Genomic DNA, 22,159 nt, shown 5'->3' on the forward strand with positions numbered 1-22,159 from the left:
TCTCTCTCTCTCTCTCTCTCTCTGTTTCTCTCTCTCTCTCTCTCTCTCTCTCTCTCTCTCTCTTACTGTCTTGCTCGCTCTCTCTCTGTTTCTCTCACACAGAGCTCAGCATCTCCAGTCTCACGAAGCGTAAATCCACCGGTCTGATGCTCCACAGAGGCACCCTCCAGTCCATCTGAGCTGTTTGTGGAAAGGATTTGAGTCACAGTTCCTGTGAGAGGTGAGTCATTCTTTATCTCTGTCTCCCCGCGCATCATGATAGATTTTCACAAACACCTCAGAGGACATCTTTGCATTTTTGCATTCATTTTTGTCAAAACTGTCACTTGTAGAATAGTTGGTACACTGGACATCATCCTGCTTGATTAATATTTCTGTCCTCTCATGGCGTCATGAAGAAGATATCCTTTATTAATCCCCTATTGGGGAAATTCTTCTTTTCACTCTTTATATTCTTACACACACACACACACACACACACACACACACACACACACACACACACAGGCTGAAATACACACTTCATGCACTTGTGGACATGCAAACAGGGAGAGAGATGGCGGAGTGATGGGCTTGCCACGTTAGCAGCGCCCATGAGCAGTTTCTTGGAGTTAGGTTACCTTGCTCAAGGGCACCTCGGCAGTGCATTGGAGGTGAAACTGGCACCTCTCCAGCTACCAGTCCACACTCCATATTGTGGTCTGTGGGATTTCAACCGGCAACCCTCCGGTTCCCAAGCAAGTCCTTACACACTGAGCTACTGACATTTGTATGGAAACTTCATGTTTGTCTCTGGTACTTAGTGCAGTTTGGGGTGAATTACAGGATTTTCTGTGTTACATGACTGAACGTGTTGCAGCTGCATGATATTAAGTTTTTCTGTGACATTTGGATGACATTTTCAACTTTTTATTGGGGGCATCTGGTTGACCATAATAATAAACTATCAAATGCTTCATATAAACCTATAAATTATGTTATTAGTATGTGAATTTTATTATAAATGTATAAATACCCAAATCTTCCTTTAGGGGATAAATCAAACCTGGGTATCCACCTGTATTTTGCTCATCTTAAACTCCACATCCTAACCAACGCTGTCAACACACTGTACATGAAGGAATAGTTCACAAGGTATTCCTTTGTTGTTCTGTTCCTCCAAGCAACGTTGTGAACAGCACTGATCCTGATGTCTGCTGAGAAATGAGTGTGGCAGTATGCATTCATTTTTTTTGCAGTGGGATTGATTTGTGGTGAAATGTGCTGCAATGAATTCACAACGCAGATAGAACCTCAATCTGATAGAGCCTCCATTTGAGCTGCTCTGCTACTTCCTATGGAAACACAAACACAGAGAGGTCCAGATGCTGCACAGTCTTATGGCATCCTGCCAGATGTGCATTTGCTTTAGCTGAAGTTATACGGCCCTGAATTAATCAGAATAACACATTGCGCATTCAATGTATGGTGGAGAAATTCTGTAAATTAGCTGTATCTCAGCACAGAGCTGCCTGTTAGCTGGTGGCAGTTAAAGCGTATTTATGTCAGCAGCATAGAGTTTCACACTGTGTGGCACAAAAATGGAGCAGATGAGCAACACTCAGTGAAAGCTAAAAGAGACCACTGATTTATTAGCATTAAGAAAACTTAATAGATGCCACCTGGATTGTGCAGACATTACTCTGCTTGTTTGGTTTAATTGTTGGTGTAATAATTATCTTACAAAGATTAGTCACCACAGTGGCAAAGCAGCAGCATTGAATGTTGTGAGACAAGGAGCTTTTTACTGACTGACCTGAATATGGTTCCTGATAAACAAGTCTCCTGCTGGGGGAACAAATACTCGCCTCCATATACATGTTCTTTTGAGTTATATTTTTCTGGTGTGCATAATAACAAGGTCATATCATCTCTGTATGCTTCATTCCATGCAGAGGCAAGCCACTTTATTGAAGACGTACTTTGTGCTCATGTAAATAGTGACTCAACAGGCTCAGCCGGCCTGAACAGAGCATAATTGGAACACAGTTGCACAATATTGCATGCATGTAGCACACAGAAAGGCATGGGTTCTCAATGTGGGTCCCCAGCAGGGACTGTTTATACCAAAGTAACTCTACATTCAATTTCTCTGGGGCTATGAGGGCATTTTGGCCAATTGTAAAAATCAATGAGCAGGGAAGCTTTATGGCAATATTGGGTTGTTGTTATTTTTTCATTAAGGTGATGAAGTACTTAAATTTGTCAGGTATTTAATTCAGTGTATTAGCCAAAACATAACAATTTGTGATGTGATATATGAGATGAGTGGAAATTTGGAAATTTCATCCAGCGTATAAATATGCACTGCAGATCTGCTATTTTATTTTTTGTAGATGTTCCATTTAAGTTGTTTATTTTTGGAAAAAATACCACTAAATCTGATTCAAAACAGGAGCATATAAGGAGTTGAATTTTTCCTATATAATACAATAATATCTCCATGTCTTTAAACAATATCCAGCCGCCTGTCTCAGTATTTCTGTAAGAATGAATGGTATGAATGAATTATATACATATATGTATAAATAATTAGATATAATATATAGATTATCAAAACATTTCTGTTTTAAGCATGATTTTTTGTCTGTTTAAACCTACTGTTGATTATCATAGACATGCTACAAGTCATAACAGTATAGGCTGGTATGATGATTTCTAGTGAAATGTTGCCAGCTATCTTCCCTCATGCAGAGAATCCTGGTAACCAACAGATGATTAGCATTAGACTGGCTGTGACTACAAGCCAAGAAAAGCTTGATCATGACTTTTTAAGGACGTCTGGGAGAAAAAGAAAAACGCCATTTAACACTATGTTTGTGATAGCGTAGCCATGGCAACCTTTGAAAATAATGTTTTCATCTTGTTTTGCTATGTTCCGTGTCATTGTCATTGGAGTCAGTCCCATCATGAGATCAGCTGCAGATTGAGATTTGATGTTGTGCTCAGTTAGTTGTGGTGGATCAGCCTCTCACTGTTGCTGTCCACGCAGATCAGAGGCAGAGGAGGCTCAGCAGGAGCAGCTCTCAGAGCTTTCAAATCCAGACGAAAGGCATTGAGCATGACTAAGAATAGAATGTTGTAATTAAATCAATCTGAAATCATACAGGTTTATAAAGTGGTATATGGTTATAAGGCAAATCATATATAGCTATCAATGAATAATAGGCTACTATATGGAGTATGGAAAATGCTTTTAGCACCAATCACTTGGTAGAATAAATTAAAACCTGTGTATGTGTGGGTAGCGTCATTGGAGCAATCGAGAGGACTGTGTCGGAGCTGAGCGTAAATACTGATAGCTGGACATTATTAATATTAGACCTATATTGTATATTCGTAGCCCTTTGTTGATTGCATATATTTCCACTAATCTATACTGCTGTATTTAGTTTTGTCCCTGTGCAATTATTTGATTTTACACCATGCCACTCCCTCCTGCTGTGACCAGTGCAATGTTCCTTATCAATAACAGCTGTATACAAAAAGCTGTATATACTGTACAACGCTTATTCTATTTTTTCTATTTTTCATTATATTTTGCATTTTTCTATTCATTTTTTATTGAATTGAATGTGTATTTTCTTATCTGTTGTGTGATATCTGGAGCTGCTGTAGCGAGATATAGGATATAGATGTAGGATCAATAACGTCTATCTTATCTTATTTAAAAGCCTTTTCAGCTAGCTACCTAGCTTAAGCTAACTTTCTTTTTGAAATTAAAACATCCATTCACTGCGTACTGCTGTAGCATCACTGTAAACTCTTGTAACAGTAGCGAAAGTATTTTAACCAGCAACCTAATGCAACAAAGTTAGCAAGTTTGCTTCCTGCAGAAGTTAAGTTAAAACCAAAAATGCCTAAGTGGTGTTTCGCTCCATCCACTGTCCCTTGGTCATACGGTCACCCCTATCTCCTTATCATGTAAGAAAGCTGGAAAGGTGGTGAGGGAAATGAGAAATGTTAAATTGGGAAAATAGAAAATGTGAAAGATAAATATAACACTGAAATAAAGTTTGAATTTATTGTTCTATTTTAACATCAAATAATTGGTGGTTATGAAAAAAAAGAAAAAGATTTTTCCTGTTTCTTTACTAAACTGGTTACATTTTGTCAGTTTTAGGGCTCCATAGTACATCTTTATTTCAACATATACTGTAACAACATCAGGAGAAGGAGCGAATAACAGTGGTTCACCAACTGCTAGAAGATTTATTTATTGTTAATCAATGTGGTATATGCAAACAGTGCAGGTTGTTGTTTTGGTGTGATTAAGATTTCCACGTGATTAGATTTAATCACATTTGCACTGTGCATAATTGATGTTGTCCTGAATACCAATGAATCATGTAGAACACATCTAAAGGTACACAAACTTCTACTCTAGGGAAGATCTCAGTTGCTTTTATTTTGGTTTTGTTGCATGAATATTGAAATAACCTTCAAATCCCAAAAAATGAATCTTACTTTTAAAAGCCGTTAATGTTTTCTATTTTATACCATAATGAGACCCTGCCCATTCACAATAATATAAAGCCTGTGTGTGTGAGTCTTATTTGGTTTAACATTTCAACAGTTTGTCCACATGTTCTTTAAGCATTATTATAGCAGGAGGTGTGTGAACATGAACACACTCAGACACATAGAAGTTACAGCTTGAAACACTAGAAGTTGTGAATGAGAGAGTGGTTAGGTACATGACTGGGCCTTCATCATTGAGTGTCATCTGAGAGCATAATTTACACAGTAGGCCTACAAAGACCTACATCTTCACATCATGTACTGCACATGTCCTCCACATCTACCATCTACCGCAGCGGTAGGAAACAGATATCTGCATGTGAACACTCCACAACAGGGAGTGCAGGTGGCTACAACCCTTCCAACACATGTGACTTTTGTTTTTTGAACAGATGAAAGCTCCTCCAGGCTTTTTCCCCTCTTATTAATCAGTCACTCTGGGCCATGGCTAGCTGTTGACTACTCAGCTAATACAGAGATGGCCGCTGATAGGTTCCATTAAAACTGAGACTTGAACTGAGAGCCCTTTCTCATGCAGCATGATGCACATTTAAAACAAAATATTGGTAAAACCCGAAACTGGTTTGTCAAAGATCTTTTCTTGTGGAACCTTGATCATGAAATTAATGAAATAAAGACCATTTTAGTACAAAAACACTTTGACAATCTGCCAGTATGCTTCATTAAGTCACATGAAAGTGAAATGTTTTCAAAATGTTAGTGGAGGTAATTTAGGGATTTACACTGAGAACATCTTTGTAACTCAGCTCCCCACAGTTTTTTTTTTACTTCTGGGCTTCATGATGTCATTATTTGAAGCTATTGCTTTGTTTTTGTTATAGCATCTATAGCATGGATGAATTATAAGACCGTAGACCCCTGGTCACAGATGCATAAAAGACTGCAAAGACCCCCTGCAGGCAGGTCGTTTCTGGTCAGTTTCCATCTTTATTTTTCAGATTTTGCCAGTATTGCCTGCATCTAAATTTCTATTTTTTCCAATCTTGAGATGAAGAAAGGCTGTCTAAAGCCTCCTGCCACATCCACACTGACCCTCTTTCCATAGATATTATATGTAACAGCTTTATCAGATGAAAATCTAAAAAATACATCAACTCCACTACACTGACATCACACGTAATGTTTTTTTTTTTTGAGTGGATTTAAGATATTATTTGACATTAATTTAAATTATGATATTCTAATTAATATAATAAATGTATAATCACTCATTTTTTTCACACAATGCATAGTGATTTTACTATGTATGGTCTCTTTCAGTAGTTGCCAAAGCTTAAACCAAGACCCAAATCCTTCCCCAGTAATAAACATAACCTTAAAGAATGTAATAATTCACTAGTGAGGGAGCAGATCTGATGTTTTGTTAGAAATGAAATAAGTTGTCAGTGACCATTTTCCTGATACATTCTTTCTTCAGGTTTTCATTGCTGCAAAGTAATTGCAACCTATATAAACGTAATTTCCAGGACACAGGGTCATACATATATTATTCTTTTTGCCAAATCATTAATTTAAATTTTTTCAATATAGCTGAGTTACTCCTCTATCTATGTATTCCCAGCAGTTACGTAAATTGGACCACATGAAACCCCTGTAGTAGTAATAGCTGTAAGGGCCGCTTCTCAGCTGTCATATATATTTAAATTGCTTTATTAAATTTAATGTAGGCTCCCTGTATTTGAAGTAGGAACTGCACAGCTATACTATGTGGGAAAAATATATTTTATAAAAATAAATATAAGATCAGTCTCATGGGCAGGTGTTGAGTATTAAAAAACTCAGATTGGGATCAGAAAAGAAATGATGGGAGCCTTACCTTTGACCGAGGCAGAGAAATGTTTAAATGCCGGCCTCTTTAAAGAAAAAGAAAAAGCCCCAGTTGAGGGGCCTTCTGACTCCTTAGACCCCTATAACCAAGCCCCCCTAGTACCTTAGTGCTCCCCTCAGGCCTGTTCTGTAATCCATGTGTCTAGAATTTCACATCCAGTGCTGTTAATGTGCCTCTCTGCTGTGCTCTATGTAAATTCATAGCTCTGTCTCAAGTTGACAAGTTGTCTTTGATGATGTTCTGAAGAATATCTTCAAGGGTTTAAAAAATGAATTAAAAGGGGATGTATTGATTAAAATTGTCTTTGTTTCACAAGGGTCAAAAAACTTTGCTTACTTTGCTGTGTCTTTTGAACAGAAATGGAAACAAATCATCCTTTTAATCATAAAAGTGATTTAAGTTGTCCCTGAACCTACACAGAAACCACTTGTTCTCACTTTTTCAATGCATTCTTTGAACATCTTGTGCTTGATGTCTCTGTAGGTATCTAATCCAGTCTGAACTGCAGAAAAATGTCTATTCAATCTTCAGCTTGTTGTGAAATGATTCCTTTCAAGTACAATGATTGTAATGTCTGTGCATGCTGCTTGAAGTATTACATCTCGAGCTCCTTGCATATATAATTCCATCAGTGTGTGTGTTTGACAGCTGGTCAATAATGTTCTCTCCTCTATCATGCAACATCCCATATGGGAAACATCAACAAGTATGATATTAAATATGGGCATTTTTCAGTCATTGCAACAGGTTGGAGTGAGTGTTTATGTATGTATATTTGGAAAGAATATTGTATACTGCTGATATTAATAGACAATAAACCGATTTGAGTCAATGTAAACTGTTTATACGACTCACGTGATTGAAATAAAATTGAAATATAATTTCTCCAGCCACTGGGATTTAAATAACATTGGCGGGGAGAGTTTGAAAGGACTTGTTAATGGTTCCAACATAAATTATACTTTTTAGTCACAGTAATTGTTTCTCACAGCTTAAGATAACCACTGTGTCAGTTAGTGCTGGAAAAATTAAATTCCAATTGTGTTGAAACCGTCAGTTATTGTGCTCAGTGTGCATACATGACAGCCTTAAAACATCTTAACTACTCAAATACAATGGCTGTTTCATTTCGCCCTGCAGCAGAGGTTAATTGTAGTGCCCACTAAGCTCACAGTGTCACTTTGTAATGGGATTTTGGATAATACTATTCTGCTGAAATGAGACAGACTGCAGCTCAAACAAGGTGTTGAGAATTAAGTTTATCACTTAACTTTGTTTGAATGGTTTTATTTTCTCTTTTTTTTTCATTAACTCTAGACGCAGTCTTTATCAGCTTTTGGCAGCAGCTCCTGTGCTGGAAACAATCAGATGACTCCGGAGGATTTTTTTAAGAGGGAGTAAAAGAGTCTGAATTACTTCTGTGCGAACGTATAAGTAACTCAAATAGTGTCATTTGACATGACTGGGGGCTCCATTTGTCAGGTCATGAGTTGAGTGGAGAAATAAGGAGAAGCACTTGCCTGCAGGGAAGAGCTACTATTTCAGCCTCGTCACACCTCATCAGCTGAGGCCACAAACTTAACACTGAGGTGTCTGTGTCCCGCTCACTTGCCGTAGCAGTGTCATGTTGGAACCAACTTCTCTTTCATAACCAAAAAGGGAACTTCCATGACATTTTGATTCTGATCTGAGACAAAATGTCTTGTGTATCTTATGGGATGGAATTCTTATGCCATCTTTTGATGATTGTGAGTATTTTACGTAATTTCATGAAGTGAATTCCCAGAAAAAAACCATGGGTACCACCATGTACCCAACCTAATCCAGTGTACCAAGCTGACGGATTTGTATCTTTTGTAAGCATGAAATGATTGTAAATCAACTTCAAAAGCAGCGCATTATGTAACACAAGACCTTCGGAACAGACAAGAAGTAAGGAACAAGCTAAAACTACCACTTGCCTATTGGCCTATTCCTTTAAGACTATATAGGTATGTATGGTAAATATAGCTACCACCAGCAGTAGGTTAGCATAGCTTAGCAAAAAGACTGGAAGCAGAGGGAAATAGCTTGTCTGCTGTCTCCGGGTAACAATATCTTTCTACCAGCACCTCTGAAACAAAATAATTAACACGTTACATTAAAACGTTATATCTTGTCATCATCTCAGGGATGTTGCCAGGCAACCAGCCAAGACTCAAGGAAATGACTGCACCTAGCCAAGTCATTATAGAAAAGAGAAGATTGGATACTTGGCTCAAGAATATTTGATGAATAATTATTTGAATAAAAGAACACACAAACGATGAACATGTAGGTATACATTTCAGATTCAACAAGGGAAAGAGGATTTCAACAACAGGTTATCAGTATACACAGCATAATGACAGCAATAATTATCAGTCTTCAGTGGGCAGAGGCGATCAAACCAATCAGTGTCATAATATGGTCAGATTTAATGAACAGTTAGAGATGATCTCTTGGCAGTGATACGTAATGACCCAGAGTGTAACATCAAGGTGTTCAACACCAAGGATGCAACCTCGAAGAAAATATGAAACAAGAAGACAATGAGGACCTGATCCAAGCAGGGATTGTATGTAAATATTCTTATTGTTATTGATGTTATATATTTGGTGGAACAGTGGAAAACTTACACTGTGTGTGTGTAATTTCCCTAAAAGATCTGCTTGTCTTACTTACCCAAGGCATGAACAATGGCACCTGAAGTCACACACACTCTGTGGGCTTTAATTAGAATTTCCTTTGACGTATTCCTGCTCTGAAAAGACGTTTATAGGCTATATTGGCTATAATGTCTCACTATATTAACCTCTTACTATAAATCAGTATAGTCCTGAAATTCTTACTTTATGTTTTGAGTCAGAATTCCAAAGCTATAGGCCAGTGAATTAATCCTCTTTCTTGTTTCCAAAGTGAATCTGAGGATGACGATGATTGTCCAGTAAAGCGCCATCAAGGTCTGGCTGCAACTTCGATAGCAAGAGAAGAGGAGGAGGATGAAGAAAATACATGGCATAACAGAGAGGAGACAGATAAAAAACATCTCAGAGTCATGCCCACCAGGGAGCCTGGCCCCACCTCTGACACCAGTGGCTCATAATCTTCCATTTCACTTTTCCAGCAGTTTTTTTAGCACCTTTGTTGTCGGTATTCCAGTATTCTTGGAAACCTTTGACGGCGACTTCTACATTTTCCTGGCCATTACCATCGTGTCAGGGCTCGTAAAAACTGCACTCCAGAGTGGACTATTGGAGAAAGGGATGGCCATAGAGCTTCAAATTCCCTGGGGATACGATGACGCGGGATCGCTTTGAAGCCATCCTATGGTCCCTACACTTGCAGCAACTGAGAAGCAGACAAAGCAAATCATCACAAGAGGAACACTGCAGAGTGTGACAGACTGTTCAAGATCAAGCCCTTGTACACTGCGATAGTGAAAGCCTGCAAAGGAAACTTCCAGCATGATCAGAACATTTCCATAGGTGAAAGGATGGTGGGGTCTACAGCTCGCATAAGTGGGGCTACTCACTATTTGTGCTTGCGGACTGCAACGTGGGCGGTGTGGGGACGTCTGAGGCTTTGATTAGCTATTATAGCGACCACCAAAAAGCTATGAAATGGTACAAGGCCTTCTTTTACCATTTTGTATATGCTACAGTCAACAGCTTCCTCCTCCACAACGAACTGTACAAGAAGGAAAAACAATCCCACCATCACTCAAAGGCGCTTCAGGGAGAAGCTAACTGCAGAAATGCTGGAGTTTGCCAAAGCATCTGTAGTACCTCACCCTCAACCACCGAGACAAACCTCCCGCATGCCTGTGTACTATGGAGACGATAGCACCCAAGGGAGGAAATACTGCAAGAGGTGCCTGGATGCCGGCCTCAAAAGGATGAAGACACCTGTGTACTGCATTAAGTACAATGTCTCTCTGTGCTTAACTTCTTAAAGGAACTGCTTCAGGGACTGCCACAACAAAAACGTCTAAATGGCCACACTTTTCTTCTGTTGTTGCTCATGGGCAGAGGACATTATCTTCATCAGAAGCTCTGTATATGTTGACTTGTCAGAACGTGTCATCTTTTCAAACATGTGCTCCAGAATGTAATATAAATCTCCATTTTGAGTCAAACTTCAACGCCTTTGTCTGTTTTTTCTTTAATGGGTACATACATAGAGGTCTGGTTGATCTTCAAAACAAAGCCAAAAACAGTTTTAAAATAGAATGAATACCTATAGCAAGTGAAATTAAATGAGTTTTACACTTTGGTACCTGAGAAATTTCTGTGGCCAATTTGGAGATTCACAAGCCTCTTCTAAAAACCTTTTGCTCTGCTTTATGTGATTAGCGGCAGTCTTGGCACAGGTAATGTTCAGATGTTGTGCTAGAGGTTTTGGGCAGCAACTGTAAAATACTAAAGAGGATATTCACACCATACTGATGGTTAAATCAATACAAAAATCTCACAAGTGTTAGCTTTATTATGATACCAAAATAATAAAATGAAATACAACTGGTTCTCAAACTATGGTATGCGTACCATTGGTAGTACGCGAGCTGCCTCTAGTTGTACGGCGATGAATCTGAAATATTTTTATAAAATGAAAAGATACCATGGGATCGCTAAAATGTAATTTAAAATAAGTGTAGTATTTTCTGTAATATTTTGTTTCAATATCAACCTACTGTGTAGTCATTGTCATATATTTGCGCTTGCATACGTCCATGATTAGTCACCAGTTAAAATGTGATGGCAAGACTAAGCGGAGGTAAAATAAATGGTTCAAAAACACCCATTCAGGATTCAACGATAAACAATCTTATTAGTAATAAACCGGCCTCCTGCGTGAACTATCTGCTGATGGTGGCTAATGGAGAGCCTAAAATTTCTAAGGTGGTGTAAAAACTTTGAGAAGCACTAATATAGACTTTGTAGTAGCAGATATACTGTATATTCATTTCGACGATGTCATTTTTGAGCAGGAGCCAGAGGCAAACTTTTCAAATGTATAATTTCATAAAAAAAACGTGACCTGCAATTTGCTCTTTATTGCGTAATTCATCAGGTTCTTGATGAGAATAATTTTTTTAAGTGTTTATTGTTAATTGAATAATTGAAGCTCGTGAGCGAAAACTAATGACGTCAGCTTTTTTTTTTTTAAAGAAGAAAAACCTCATGTCTGAGCTGCAGTGTGTATTTCACACAGTAACCATAATGTCTTACTTTGGCATCTATTTTCCAGCCTGCTTGAAGAAATGGCATCCGCATTAGAGCAGCAGTGATCTGGACCAGAGCCGCAGCAGGGATGAATGCATCAGATCAGTCCTCCTACCAAGAGGAGGTGATGCTGGGTAACTCCACCTGGGCTTATTACTCCTATCACCAAAACTACACCCTGTCCCCTCCACTGCTACCAGACAAGACCAGCACTTCCAAACCTGCAGCATGCGAGCAGGTCCACATCGCTATAGAGGTATGAACTGCTAGTGTGGTGCTGAACACAAAGATACCCTATTCTGCTGTAACTGTTAGCATATTACTTTACTCCACTGGTCCCCAACCTACTCCTATTGCCTTGGTTTGTTTTAATAATAATAATGAAAGTCCCGATGAGGTCAAATTTCCCAGTGTTTCTCAGAAAAAACACAAACGTTTGACTGACCTCTTTCCTATCTTGTTAATTATCCTGTCATCACTTGGATTTATCTTGTGAAACTTTTTGTCAGTGTTCCCTTAGAGGCTAGTTTTGGAAAAATCTGGAAATGGATAAAAATAAAAAATTAAAATAATATACAAAATAATAATAAAATAAAACTAAATAACGTAATGTTAGTTATCTCTTCGACATCAAGTCTATTTTTACAGAGAAATTCTCATTTGTACATGCATGCAGCCTATTAATGATCACACAGCAGTCATGGGTTTGAGTCTGACCTGTTGCCCTTTGCTCCGTGTCATCCCCTCTCTCTATACCCCGTTTCCTGTCAGCTGTCCTATCCAATAAACACAAAAAGCCCCAAAAATAAATATATAAATATAAAAAAAGAGTGGGAACACTGTTTGTGAGGGGTGTAATAACACCTTGGGGCCATGCTTTACTCCATTTAGACCCCCCGGCCATTCTACACATCTTTACTCTTCCGTCCTTCTGTTACACTGTGTATCCCCCTTAGGTCTTTCTGATCCTGGGTATCATCTCCCTGCTGGAGAACATCCTGGTCATCACAGCCATAGTAAAGAACAAGAACCTGCACTCACCCATGTACTTCTTCGTTTGCAGGTGAATACATACAATATAATGCAATATATAATGTCAGAGTGTTGTATTGCCCTCACTGTAACACTTGTTTTGGACCACAACTTTAATTAGCTTTCTTACTTTCCTGTTGTGAAGGTGTGTCAAGGTGATGGGTGCTGGAAGAGTCTGTGCGTGTGTGTGTGTGTGTGTGTGTGTGTGTGTGTGTGTGTGTGTGTGTGTGTGTGTGTGTGTGTGTGTGTGTGTTGGCTTGTGTTACAGAAAATAATGAGTTTTAGTTTTGCAGCCACCTGTTTTATGCACATTTTGAACTGCAGTAGCCCTGAATGAAAATATCACTCATTAAAATACAAAGCTCTGTTATGCAATTAATTTTTCACACTGATTGTGGCAACGCAGGCCTATTTATAAAAGTGAAGATCATTTGCACATCTTGAGCTCAACACAACAAATTGTCATGATGTAGGATGTTTATTCTTCCGCCTTGCCAAAATATCACACAGTACGCGTTGCCAGAGGAAACAAATAAATCCATGAGATGAGCATAAATCATGTACTAAATGTGAATGAATTAAATGCCACGGTGAGGCTAGAGTTATAAAAGATACATCACAACTTAATTACTCAACTCAATTGACACAAATTACCTGTGACTTTATTTGGATCTGAGCCATTTGACTTGAAAGACAAGAGCACGTGTCAGTTGACGCCAGTAGTGTGTTCAGACGTTCAGGTCACTGCTTTGATGTGACTTTATAGGAATTCTTTAAGGTATGTCTGCAGAGAGTGACAGAGGGTTATGGGGTCACAGCATTGCTATGTTTTATTTGAAAATGCATTTTATTCCCTTACTTAGTTTTCAGCCATGCTAGGAGTCTGCCTCTATAGGTATGACATCATTGGTTGGGCAGTAAATTTATGTAACAAGTATTGGATTACATTTTTAACATTCATGGTCTCTCAAGGATAAATCCCAATGAGTTTAGAGATCCTCCGGCTGGCACCATGAGCAGGGGCGTTCCACTAGGGGGGGCACAAGTGGGGCACTGACTTATGCAGTTGTGGCATAAATTATGTGTCTCAGCTTTCTAGTCATACCCAATTTATGCAATTCCAACACTGTTTATGGACCTAATTTTGCAGAAATATTCAAATACACTCGATGGAAATAACACTTTTATACCATATGCAAAAAACATCATGGTCACCCAAAAACAGCATGGGATTAGCATAGAGTTGGTGTGTCTGTAAAGGGGAGACTTGAACCCATTGAACCAATTTTCATTGAGATATCTTGAGGTCAGAGATCAAGGGACCACTTTGAAAATCATCATTAGTTGTTTGGTCAGTAAAAAAGTAAAAAGTGTTCATCACTGTTTCCCAAAGCCCAAGGTGACATCCTGAAATGTCTTGTTTTGTCCAAAAACAAAAGACATTGAGTTTGCTCTCATAGAAGACTAAAGACACCTGGAAATATTCACATTTGAGAAGCTGAGCTCAGAGAATATTGACTTTTTTTTAATTCAAAAATTAAAAAAACAATTGATAAATTATCAAAATAGTTGCTGATTAATTATAGTTAATAGCTAATTGATGAATCGACTAATTGTTGCAGCACTAATACCCTCTCTCTTTTCCAGTGTCAGCTGTAACAATGCAACAGCGTTCCCCAACCGCAAAGCATTGTCAGATAACTTTATGCAAAGGAGGGCTAAATTCACATGTTGGCTCCACAGTGATTTCCCAAAACAATGACAAGGAAAAAGTGGAGTAGTGCATCAGGAAGTTTACCTGCTGTGGAGACACCTTTGTGGAGAAGATGATCATTATTGTAGTTTATGGAATCCCTTTTGAATGTCCCTTGCCTTCTGCATCTTAATCTGCCAAATTACACTATGATTGCTAATTAACAAGCTTGCTAGCCTGTGATCTTTGACACAGAGATGAGAGAGAAGTGGGGAGGGGGGGTTTGCCTGCAGTGGCTGATATGCATAATGACTGAAGGGATGGCAGGCTAACATACTAAATTAAGATTGTGAACATGGTTACCATTCCTTGTTAAACATCAGCATGTTTGCATTTTCTTTGTGAGCTTGTTGCCATGTTAGCATTTAGGTCAAAGCCCCACAGCCACGAAGGATGTGGACTACGTCTTGTTTGTTTTTTGTTGTATACTGCTTCTTTCAAAGCCCATCATTGTTGTCCACTGTGTTACGAGGAATCCGTGGGCAGAAAGCACATGAACTAAAATGTACAGATGTGTGAACATCCATATTTATCAAGGCTCAATTGAACTTGTCTGGTTGTTGCAGTCTGGCAGTAGCCGACATGCTGGTGAGCGTGTCCAACGCCTGGGAGACCATCATTATTTACCTCCTCAACAACAGGCAGCTGGTTGTGGAGGACCACTTCATCAGGCAGATGGACAACGTGTTTGACTCCATGATCTGCATCTCTGTGGTTGCGTCCATGTGTAGCCTGCTGGCCATCGCTGTGGACAGGTAACAGTTCCATGCGAAACTTCCATTTTCAGCACACTGATACACACTGTTTCATTTGTTCCTTGATTATTCCTCCAGGAGAAACTCTTTTGAGGGCTTTTAAATTAAATCGACTTTTTAATTGAATTCCTTCTCATAAGCGTTAGTGTGCATAATTAAATTTCACTGTTTTGTCTTGAAATAAGGTCACTCTTTTAGTTCAGCCAATGAAAATGTTACTTAACTTACCCAAGGTTGTCAAACAACAGAGGCAGTGCAATGTAATTAGGTAAGAACAGCAGCATATGGTGCCCATGTTACCTTGTCTTCAGCTCTCCCAGTTTCGTAATATCGGGAAAGAACAGAACTCATGTATGATAGTAATTTCTGAAGAAGGCTCCTGAAGAGGAATGTGTAATTTGGTTCTGATTACCAGGAAAACGGAGGAAATGTTCAATTGGTGCTCTTTCAGTCAATTCCAGTAATGAATAGTGTAGCTTAATGTTCTTTTATCAAAGTAACCCTCTTGTAGTCAGTGCACAGCTGAACATGCAAAAACGTCAAACTGGTCTGTCTGTGTGGTTGTCAGCAATACAATTGAACAAATTAAATTTCAAATAAATTAACAAACATTCTTTCTTAATTATTAAAACGCTTAAAAGTTGTTTGGCATGGTACACATGTGTGCACATGAGCAGGACAGTATCACCCCTGACTTATTTTGAGCCAGGATAAACTTTGGAAGATTGTCACTTTATAGTTACATTGACCAGATAGGCTTGGTACCCAATCATTTACACATAAATTCATGAATAAATTAATAAAAGTAAATGACAATGTTGTGTTATTGTCTAGTAAAGCTTGGCTAGTAAAGGAAATAAACATGTTATTATCTACAGGTACGTCACTATCTTCTATGCGCTGAGGTATCACAACATCATGACAGTGAAGAGAGCCGGCTTCATCATCGCGGGAATCTGGACCTTCTGCACGGGCTGCGGGATCGTCTTCATCATCTACTCAGACACCACCCCCGTCATCATCTGCCTGGTCTCAATGTTCTTTGCTATGCTGCTCATCATGGCCTCCCTCTACAGCCACATGTTCATGCTGGCGCGCTCGCACGTCAAGCGCATCGCCGCCCTGCCTGGCTACAACTCCATCCACCAGCGGGCCAGCATGAAGGGGGCCATCACGCTGACCATCCTGCTGGGGATCTTCATCGTCTGCTGGGCGCCCTTCTTCCTCCACCTGATCCTGATGATCTCCTGTCCGCGGAACCTCTACTGCGTGTGCTTCATGTCCCACTTCAACATGTACCTTATCCTCATCATGTGCAACTCTGTGATTGACCCGCTCATCTATGCCTTCAGGAGTCAGGAGATGAGGAAGACTTTTAAGGAGATCATCTGCTGTTACAGCCTGAGAAACGCCTGCACCAACATCTGCACCCTGACAGGTAAGTACTGAGAGACGTGGACCGGTGACAGGATGGATGGGATGAACTGAATGGATCTGGAGCATAACCATGAGAGATTCTAGCAAAATACACTGTTTAAGGACTGGTTCGTTGTCACTGCTCAGTCAGTACAGTGAACAGTCGAGCACATTTTTGTCTTTTTGAAAGGGGACACGCAGAATATGCAGAAAGGTTAAACTATCTGTCTTCTAATGTATTTGCCATGGAAACAAAGTGGCTAGTTTATTAGGTACACTATCTGAACTCACAGCAAGGACCATTTAAAATTCCTTTGAAAGTGTGTCACAGAATACTGTTTGTGGCCTCCCTTTCATTCTAGCTGACATTTCTTTTATCCTCCTGCTGTGACCTTCTTTTTTAAATCAGTGAGCTGTTACTACTCTGTGCTGACAGAATATTTTCCATCATTAGTAAACCTTAAATGCGGTTGTGTAAGAGCGCTTATATACTTGCTTTTAGGTACCGTTCGTGTTGGCGTGCTCACGATGACTACCCCGCATACCTAGCATTGCAGTTACCTGAGTTTATATGAAGTCTGTCTCTGCTGCTGCTTTTTGTGCCGTAATCTCAACATTAAAGGGTTAAGTCTCTCCATACGTGATAAAAGTTGTATGAAGCCTTTTGTGACTCCACAGGTCTGATAAATGCCCTAAAGCGATGTCACTTGAGTCATGTCAGTTGGGGCTGAAGACTACAAGATTAAAAACAAAAAAAATCTGGAGGTTGAGTTGGAAAGAAGTGATGTTAGCAGATGTCTGTAGCCCGCTCCTCATCTCTGCTTGAGGTTAGTGGCTCCAGAGTAGATTAGCCACTAGCAGCACAACACACCTAAATCTCTACCTGAACTGTCAGCAGTTGAGTTGCGCTGTGGGTAAAATAGGTGCCAGTTTTGAGAGATAGAAGAATTAATGTAATAAAAGAGAGGATGTTTCTGGTTCTGCTGCAGTGATTTTAATACTTTTTTTGCAAAATAATTAACAATGTAGTTACGGTGGATAGACAAAATTACAAGGTCGGGCAGAGTTCACACAGGAAGGACTGGACAGGTCAGAAAACTGTCAAAGTACTTTTGTAACAGTTTAGAGGTCACTGACAAATATTCTGTCCTGCTAATAGGAGCATCAGATTAAATTAAAGATGAACGGGCCCTTGAACTGTAGTTGCGTCATGCTTACACCATATGGTGTAATTCAGTTGATGACTCTCATACAGGACTTACTTCCTGTTTCCAGTAGGTGATACTGTGAATATGACTGAATATTGGCATGTAGATGTGTTCAGAAATGTGAAATTTGGAAGTCAGTTAGAACAACTTGGCAAAGAGGGGGACGTTTCTGAGCCATTTTGCCACGCCTATGTGCGCTTGCTGCTCGGGTCCTAAAAATGCTCTTACAAGTAATTTTGGAAGACAAACCTCTTTGTTATTTAGTACAGAGGACATAGCAGCCACTACACGAACACACTGTTAAAAAGCAAGTATATAAGAACTCTAAACAAACAAGTACTACAAAGGCAATCTTATGATAAATGAAAAAGAAGAAAGGGAGCACTAAGCTCACAGTCTGCCAGAGGTTTAAGGAAAAAAAAAATAGCTGTGAGGATTCACTTTTGAGCTGATCATGTTGATCCTGATGTACCTAACAGATGAACTGCTCATTTGGTGGATTATGTGTTCACCTGAGAAACCACAAGGTAACACATGTTGGAGGCTCCTCAGACATGTGTTACCTTGTTTGTGAACTGTAACATGTCAGCAGCCAACGTCCCCCCGGCTGCTGCATTAGTTCCACAGTTAACCAGCAGCTTCTTCAAACCTGCCAGCGCTCAGCAGCCGCCTCAGCTCTGTTTTGAATGTGGAGTCTGCCTGTATCTTCGTGTTATTTACAGCTGCTCTATTCTGTCAGAGTGCCCCCTGATGAGCTCCTCATCCACGCTCTGCATTACACTATGTAAAGATGCCATGAGGTTACACTTGAAATGTAAAAAATGAATGTACAAATAGCTTAACAGCGCTCTCTATAAGATTGTGTTAGTGGCGCCTACCTCCCAACTGAGAAGCTTGACAGAACTTTATCACGAAATGCAACCATCTGCTGAAACTGCTCTTCATATGAAATTCTTCATTATGCATCATTTGTTGGTAATAGATGCTAAACATTTGTTTCTCCAGTGTCACATAGTTTTATTTATTGCAAAAAAGAGCAATCCATTTGTATTATTTGTATCTTCAGACCATTGTTTATGCATATAGACGATGAGATAGGAGACGAAAACAACAAACAGTATTAAAAGGATGTTTTTTACGTATTGTGTTGTAAAGGCCTTGCTGTAGCTTCCATTAATGTTTATTACAAGTGCTTTGCAATTATGATATTAAAAAGAAAAGCATATGAATAGGCACACAGATGTACATCATGCTCGACATGGAAAAGTACTTCAGTTAGCACAATGATATATGTATTTTCTTTTCTCTATAGGTTTACTTAATGAAGAAAAAACTGTGATAATTACATTGTACATTCACCTCCAACATGACTTATCTGTGATTCATTGTTATTGTTGATTGTGAAGTACTTGCTTCTTGTTCCCGCAGAAACAGCAGCAAAAACACTGAACGTGATACGACATCGGGCCGAGGAGAAGCCCACATGATTGCATGCTCAGTCCCATGTTTAATGTGCAGTGTCACGATATTAACAGCTGCGGGGGACATCTTTCATGTTAGTTAATGGTTAAGTGACGGCATGCAAAAATATAAATGTGAGCTTCAGTTGAAATGACTGATGTTAGTGTTGGCCATGTTGAATAATAAGAATTCTTTTATTTATGTGTCTGAATAAAAGCAAAAGGTAAAATGGTGAGCTGCTGTTTTCATATTATTGTTTGCATCAGTAGCTGTGCTGCTCCTGTGAGTGATGGATTTCACAATGTCATGATCTATGTGGAAAAAATGATAACAAGTTCTTTGAGGAAAACAGGTTCTGGAAAATATGTGTCTTGTGTGAATGTGGTGCAGATGGGTAATTTTAAACAGGATTTGAGGAGACTAACACTTGGGGTGAAATGAGATCCCATCCGAGTCCTGAGAGAAATGAGTGGTTAGACGGGCAGATGACAGTTATATAATGAAAACATACACAGTAACACTCTGTTTTGCAGGGGTGCATGCAAACACACACATGCTTGTTCCGCCATAAAGATAAATGCTGCCCTTGCCCTCACCCATCCAAAGCTGCTCAGTGGCAGTACAGGTCTATGCATTGTTGATTCCAAGGTGTAAATATATGCAACCCCATGGATGTAAAGCACATATAAAGTGTAAATAGATTTTCTCTATGAGCACCGCCTCCATTGGGAACAAAGCAGCATCTTCCTGAAGGTGTGCCTGAGCTCAGCAATGCGGAAGGCGTAGATGGCTGGGTCGACGACAGAGTGACTCATCAGCAGCACCACGTGTAGCTGGAACAGCGACCGGTAACACTCGCAGTATGGGTTCATGGGGCACACCATGATAATGATAAGGTGGACGAAAAACGGCGCCCAACACACCACGATGGCCCCAAACAGGATGGTGAGAGTCAGGGCCCCTCTCATGCTGTTGCCCCGCCAACGCTGTTGTCGACTCCTCCCGCCACTGCTGGTGGGCAGAGCGGCGATCTTCCTGGCATGGATGCGTGCCAGCATGAACATGTAGACGTAGAGGGAGCAGATGATTGCCAAGGAGATGATAAAGAAGGCAACGAAGCAGATCATGATGAACTTGGAGTCGAAGAATCTCACCATGAGCACGGCCACCACCCCACATGTTGTCCAAATGATGCCCAACATGGCACCAGTGCGCCGCATTGTCATGACGTTGTGGTATCGAAGTGCATGGAAGATGGTGATGTAACTGAAAGTGAAAACAAACATTTTATTTTCTGTTCAAATTATCTTCAGTCTTTTGAGGTTTCATTTGCAAGCTTTAAACCTTCACATTTTTGGGTCTCTTGGTGGGAGCGGAAACAAGTTGTGAACCCAACGTTAACATAAGATTATTGATATGGGGAACTTAGCAAACAGTTGCTTATTTACACATCCAGCAGACCCAGAACAACATTAGCATTCATGTGGAGTGGTGTTTATATCCACCTGATGAATCTAAGTTCAATATTCACTTTCTTTTAGCTGTCTTTTTGGTCTCTACCTACTCCTGAGGGAAAAATCGGGCTCTGCTGAATGCTCCATTATGTTCACCAGCTAGACGCTAAATGTTTCTGTCTTCTGTTTGGTGCTGAGCAGGTAGTGTACAGTGGATTTTTAGAACAACACTATGAGAGTGCTGAGAGTGAACCAAACAGTAAAGTTGTGGGCCAGACAGCTAAACAATGAGCTGAAAATCACTATAAAGCTCTGTGACACAATGTCACATTATTTTCACATTGTCATGTGATACATTGTTAGTGCCACTTTAAAGGACCAGTGTGTAGGATTTAGTGACATCTTTTGGTGTAATTACGCATTGCAACTCCCTCGTTCACCTTCCCCTTCCTAGTGTGATGAGAAATTATAGTGGCGGTAAAAAACGCAAACACACCTAACTGGAGATAGAAACATGCCGGCTCAACACAGTGGACTCCATGGAAGAAAAATGTCTCATTCCACCAAAAACCCAACGATTCCTATATTCCTATATTCCTAGATTATACACTTAATCTACTCTACTAGCCAAACAGATGGAATGTTAGCAAGGAGCAGCAGCTCACTCCGTGCAGGTAACTAAAAGCAACCGTGATGATGACGATGGGGATGGAGTGTTTGGACATCTCATTATTGCTACAGTGGATTCATGTCATTTTTGCTGATTGGATTCAAACTGACAGCTGCTGGATGAAAACATTATTGGTAAGTTGTTACATATTCATTATTTGTGATGACAGGCCTGTCATAGCGGCTGACAATCGGGCCTTTAAAAAAATAGCGTTTATTGCTGCTTCTACCGCGAGGACTAATTATTGTAGTAAACAAATGGCAGGACACACATTGCTTACAGACTAGTAGACTAATTTGTAGTCATGTCTGGGGTTGATTATGTGGCTGTACTGTGGGCTATATGGCTGTGTGGCTGCATGGGCATCACTGAATGTCAAAGGCTGAATGCTCGCTGGTTTAGTCGATCTTAATTTGTTTAGTCTTTTATCTGATCATGGTTCTGGTTCAGAAGTTGTTAAGCTTTTATAAAAGCAGGTTGCTGTTTAATGGTAAATCCATGGTGGTGAAAAAGCACATCACATTTCCACCCTCCCAGCCAAAGGGCACACTACAGTAATAAGTCATCGGCTCCGCGTCTAAGCTGTTAAAAATATTGATATTTTTTCTTTGGTGGAGACCAAAACAGAGCTAAAAAGAGAGTAAATATTGGACTTGTATACATTTGTCAGGTGACCACAAACAAACCTTTGGCATAAAATTTGATTTCAGCTTCTTCTGCTTCCCCTTAGTAGCCAAAAATCTTAGATGAATATTCAA

At 39.7% G+C, this 22,159-nt stretch overlaps 2 protein-coding genes across 3 annotated transcripts in view; one reads left to right on the forward strand and one right to left on the reverse strand.

The window, feature by feature from the left end:
* Positions 1 to 19,512, forward strand: mc5ra (melanocortin 5a receptor). Its single transcript, XM_051406951.1, has 6 exons — positions 1 to 220; positions 11,678 to 11,908; positions 12,609 to 12,715; positions 15,004 to 15,192; positions 16,071 to 16,630; positions 19,245 to 19,512. Exons 2-6 carry the CDS (start codon positions 11,741 to 11,743, stop codon positions 19,301 to 19,303), a joined length of 1,083 nt encoding a protein of 360 aa, XP_051262911.1. The 5' UTR covers positions 1 to 220; positions 11,678 to 11,740; the 3' UTR covers positions 19,304 to 19,512.
* Positions 17,580 to 22,159, reverse strand: part of mc2r (melanocortin 2 receptor) — a 13,472-nt gene continuing 8,892 nt past the window's right edge. For both annotated transcript variants that reach the window (XM_051406952.1, XM_051406953.1), the window contains one exon: positions 17,580 to 20,543. In XM_051406952.1, coding sequence (XP_051262912.1) covers positions 19,985 to 20,543 — 559 coding nt within the window. In that variant the 3' untranslated portion in view covers positions 17,580 to 19,984. The remainder of the gene's footprint in view (positions 20,544 to 22,159) is intronic.

Source organism: Dicentrarchus labrax, unplaced genomic scaffold, assembly GCF_905237075.1.
Source record: "Dicentrarchus labrax unplaced genomic scaffold, dlabrax2021, whole genome shotgun sequence".
Classification (NCBI taxonomy): Eukaryota; Metazoa; Chordata; class Actinopteri; family Moronidae; genus Dicentrarchus; species Dicentrarchus labrax.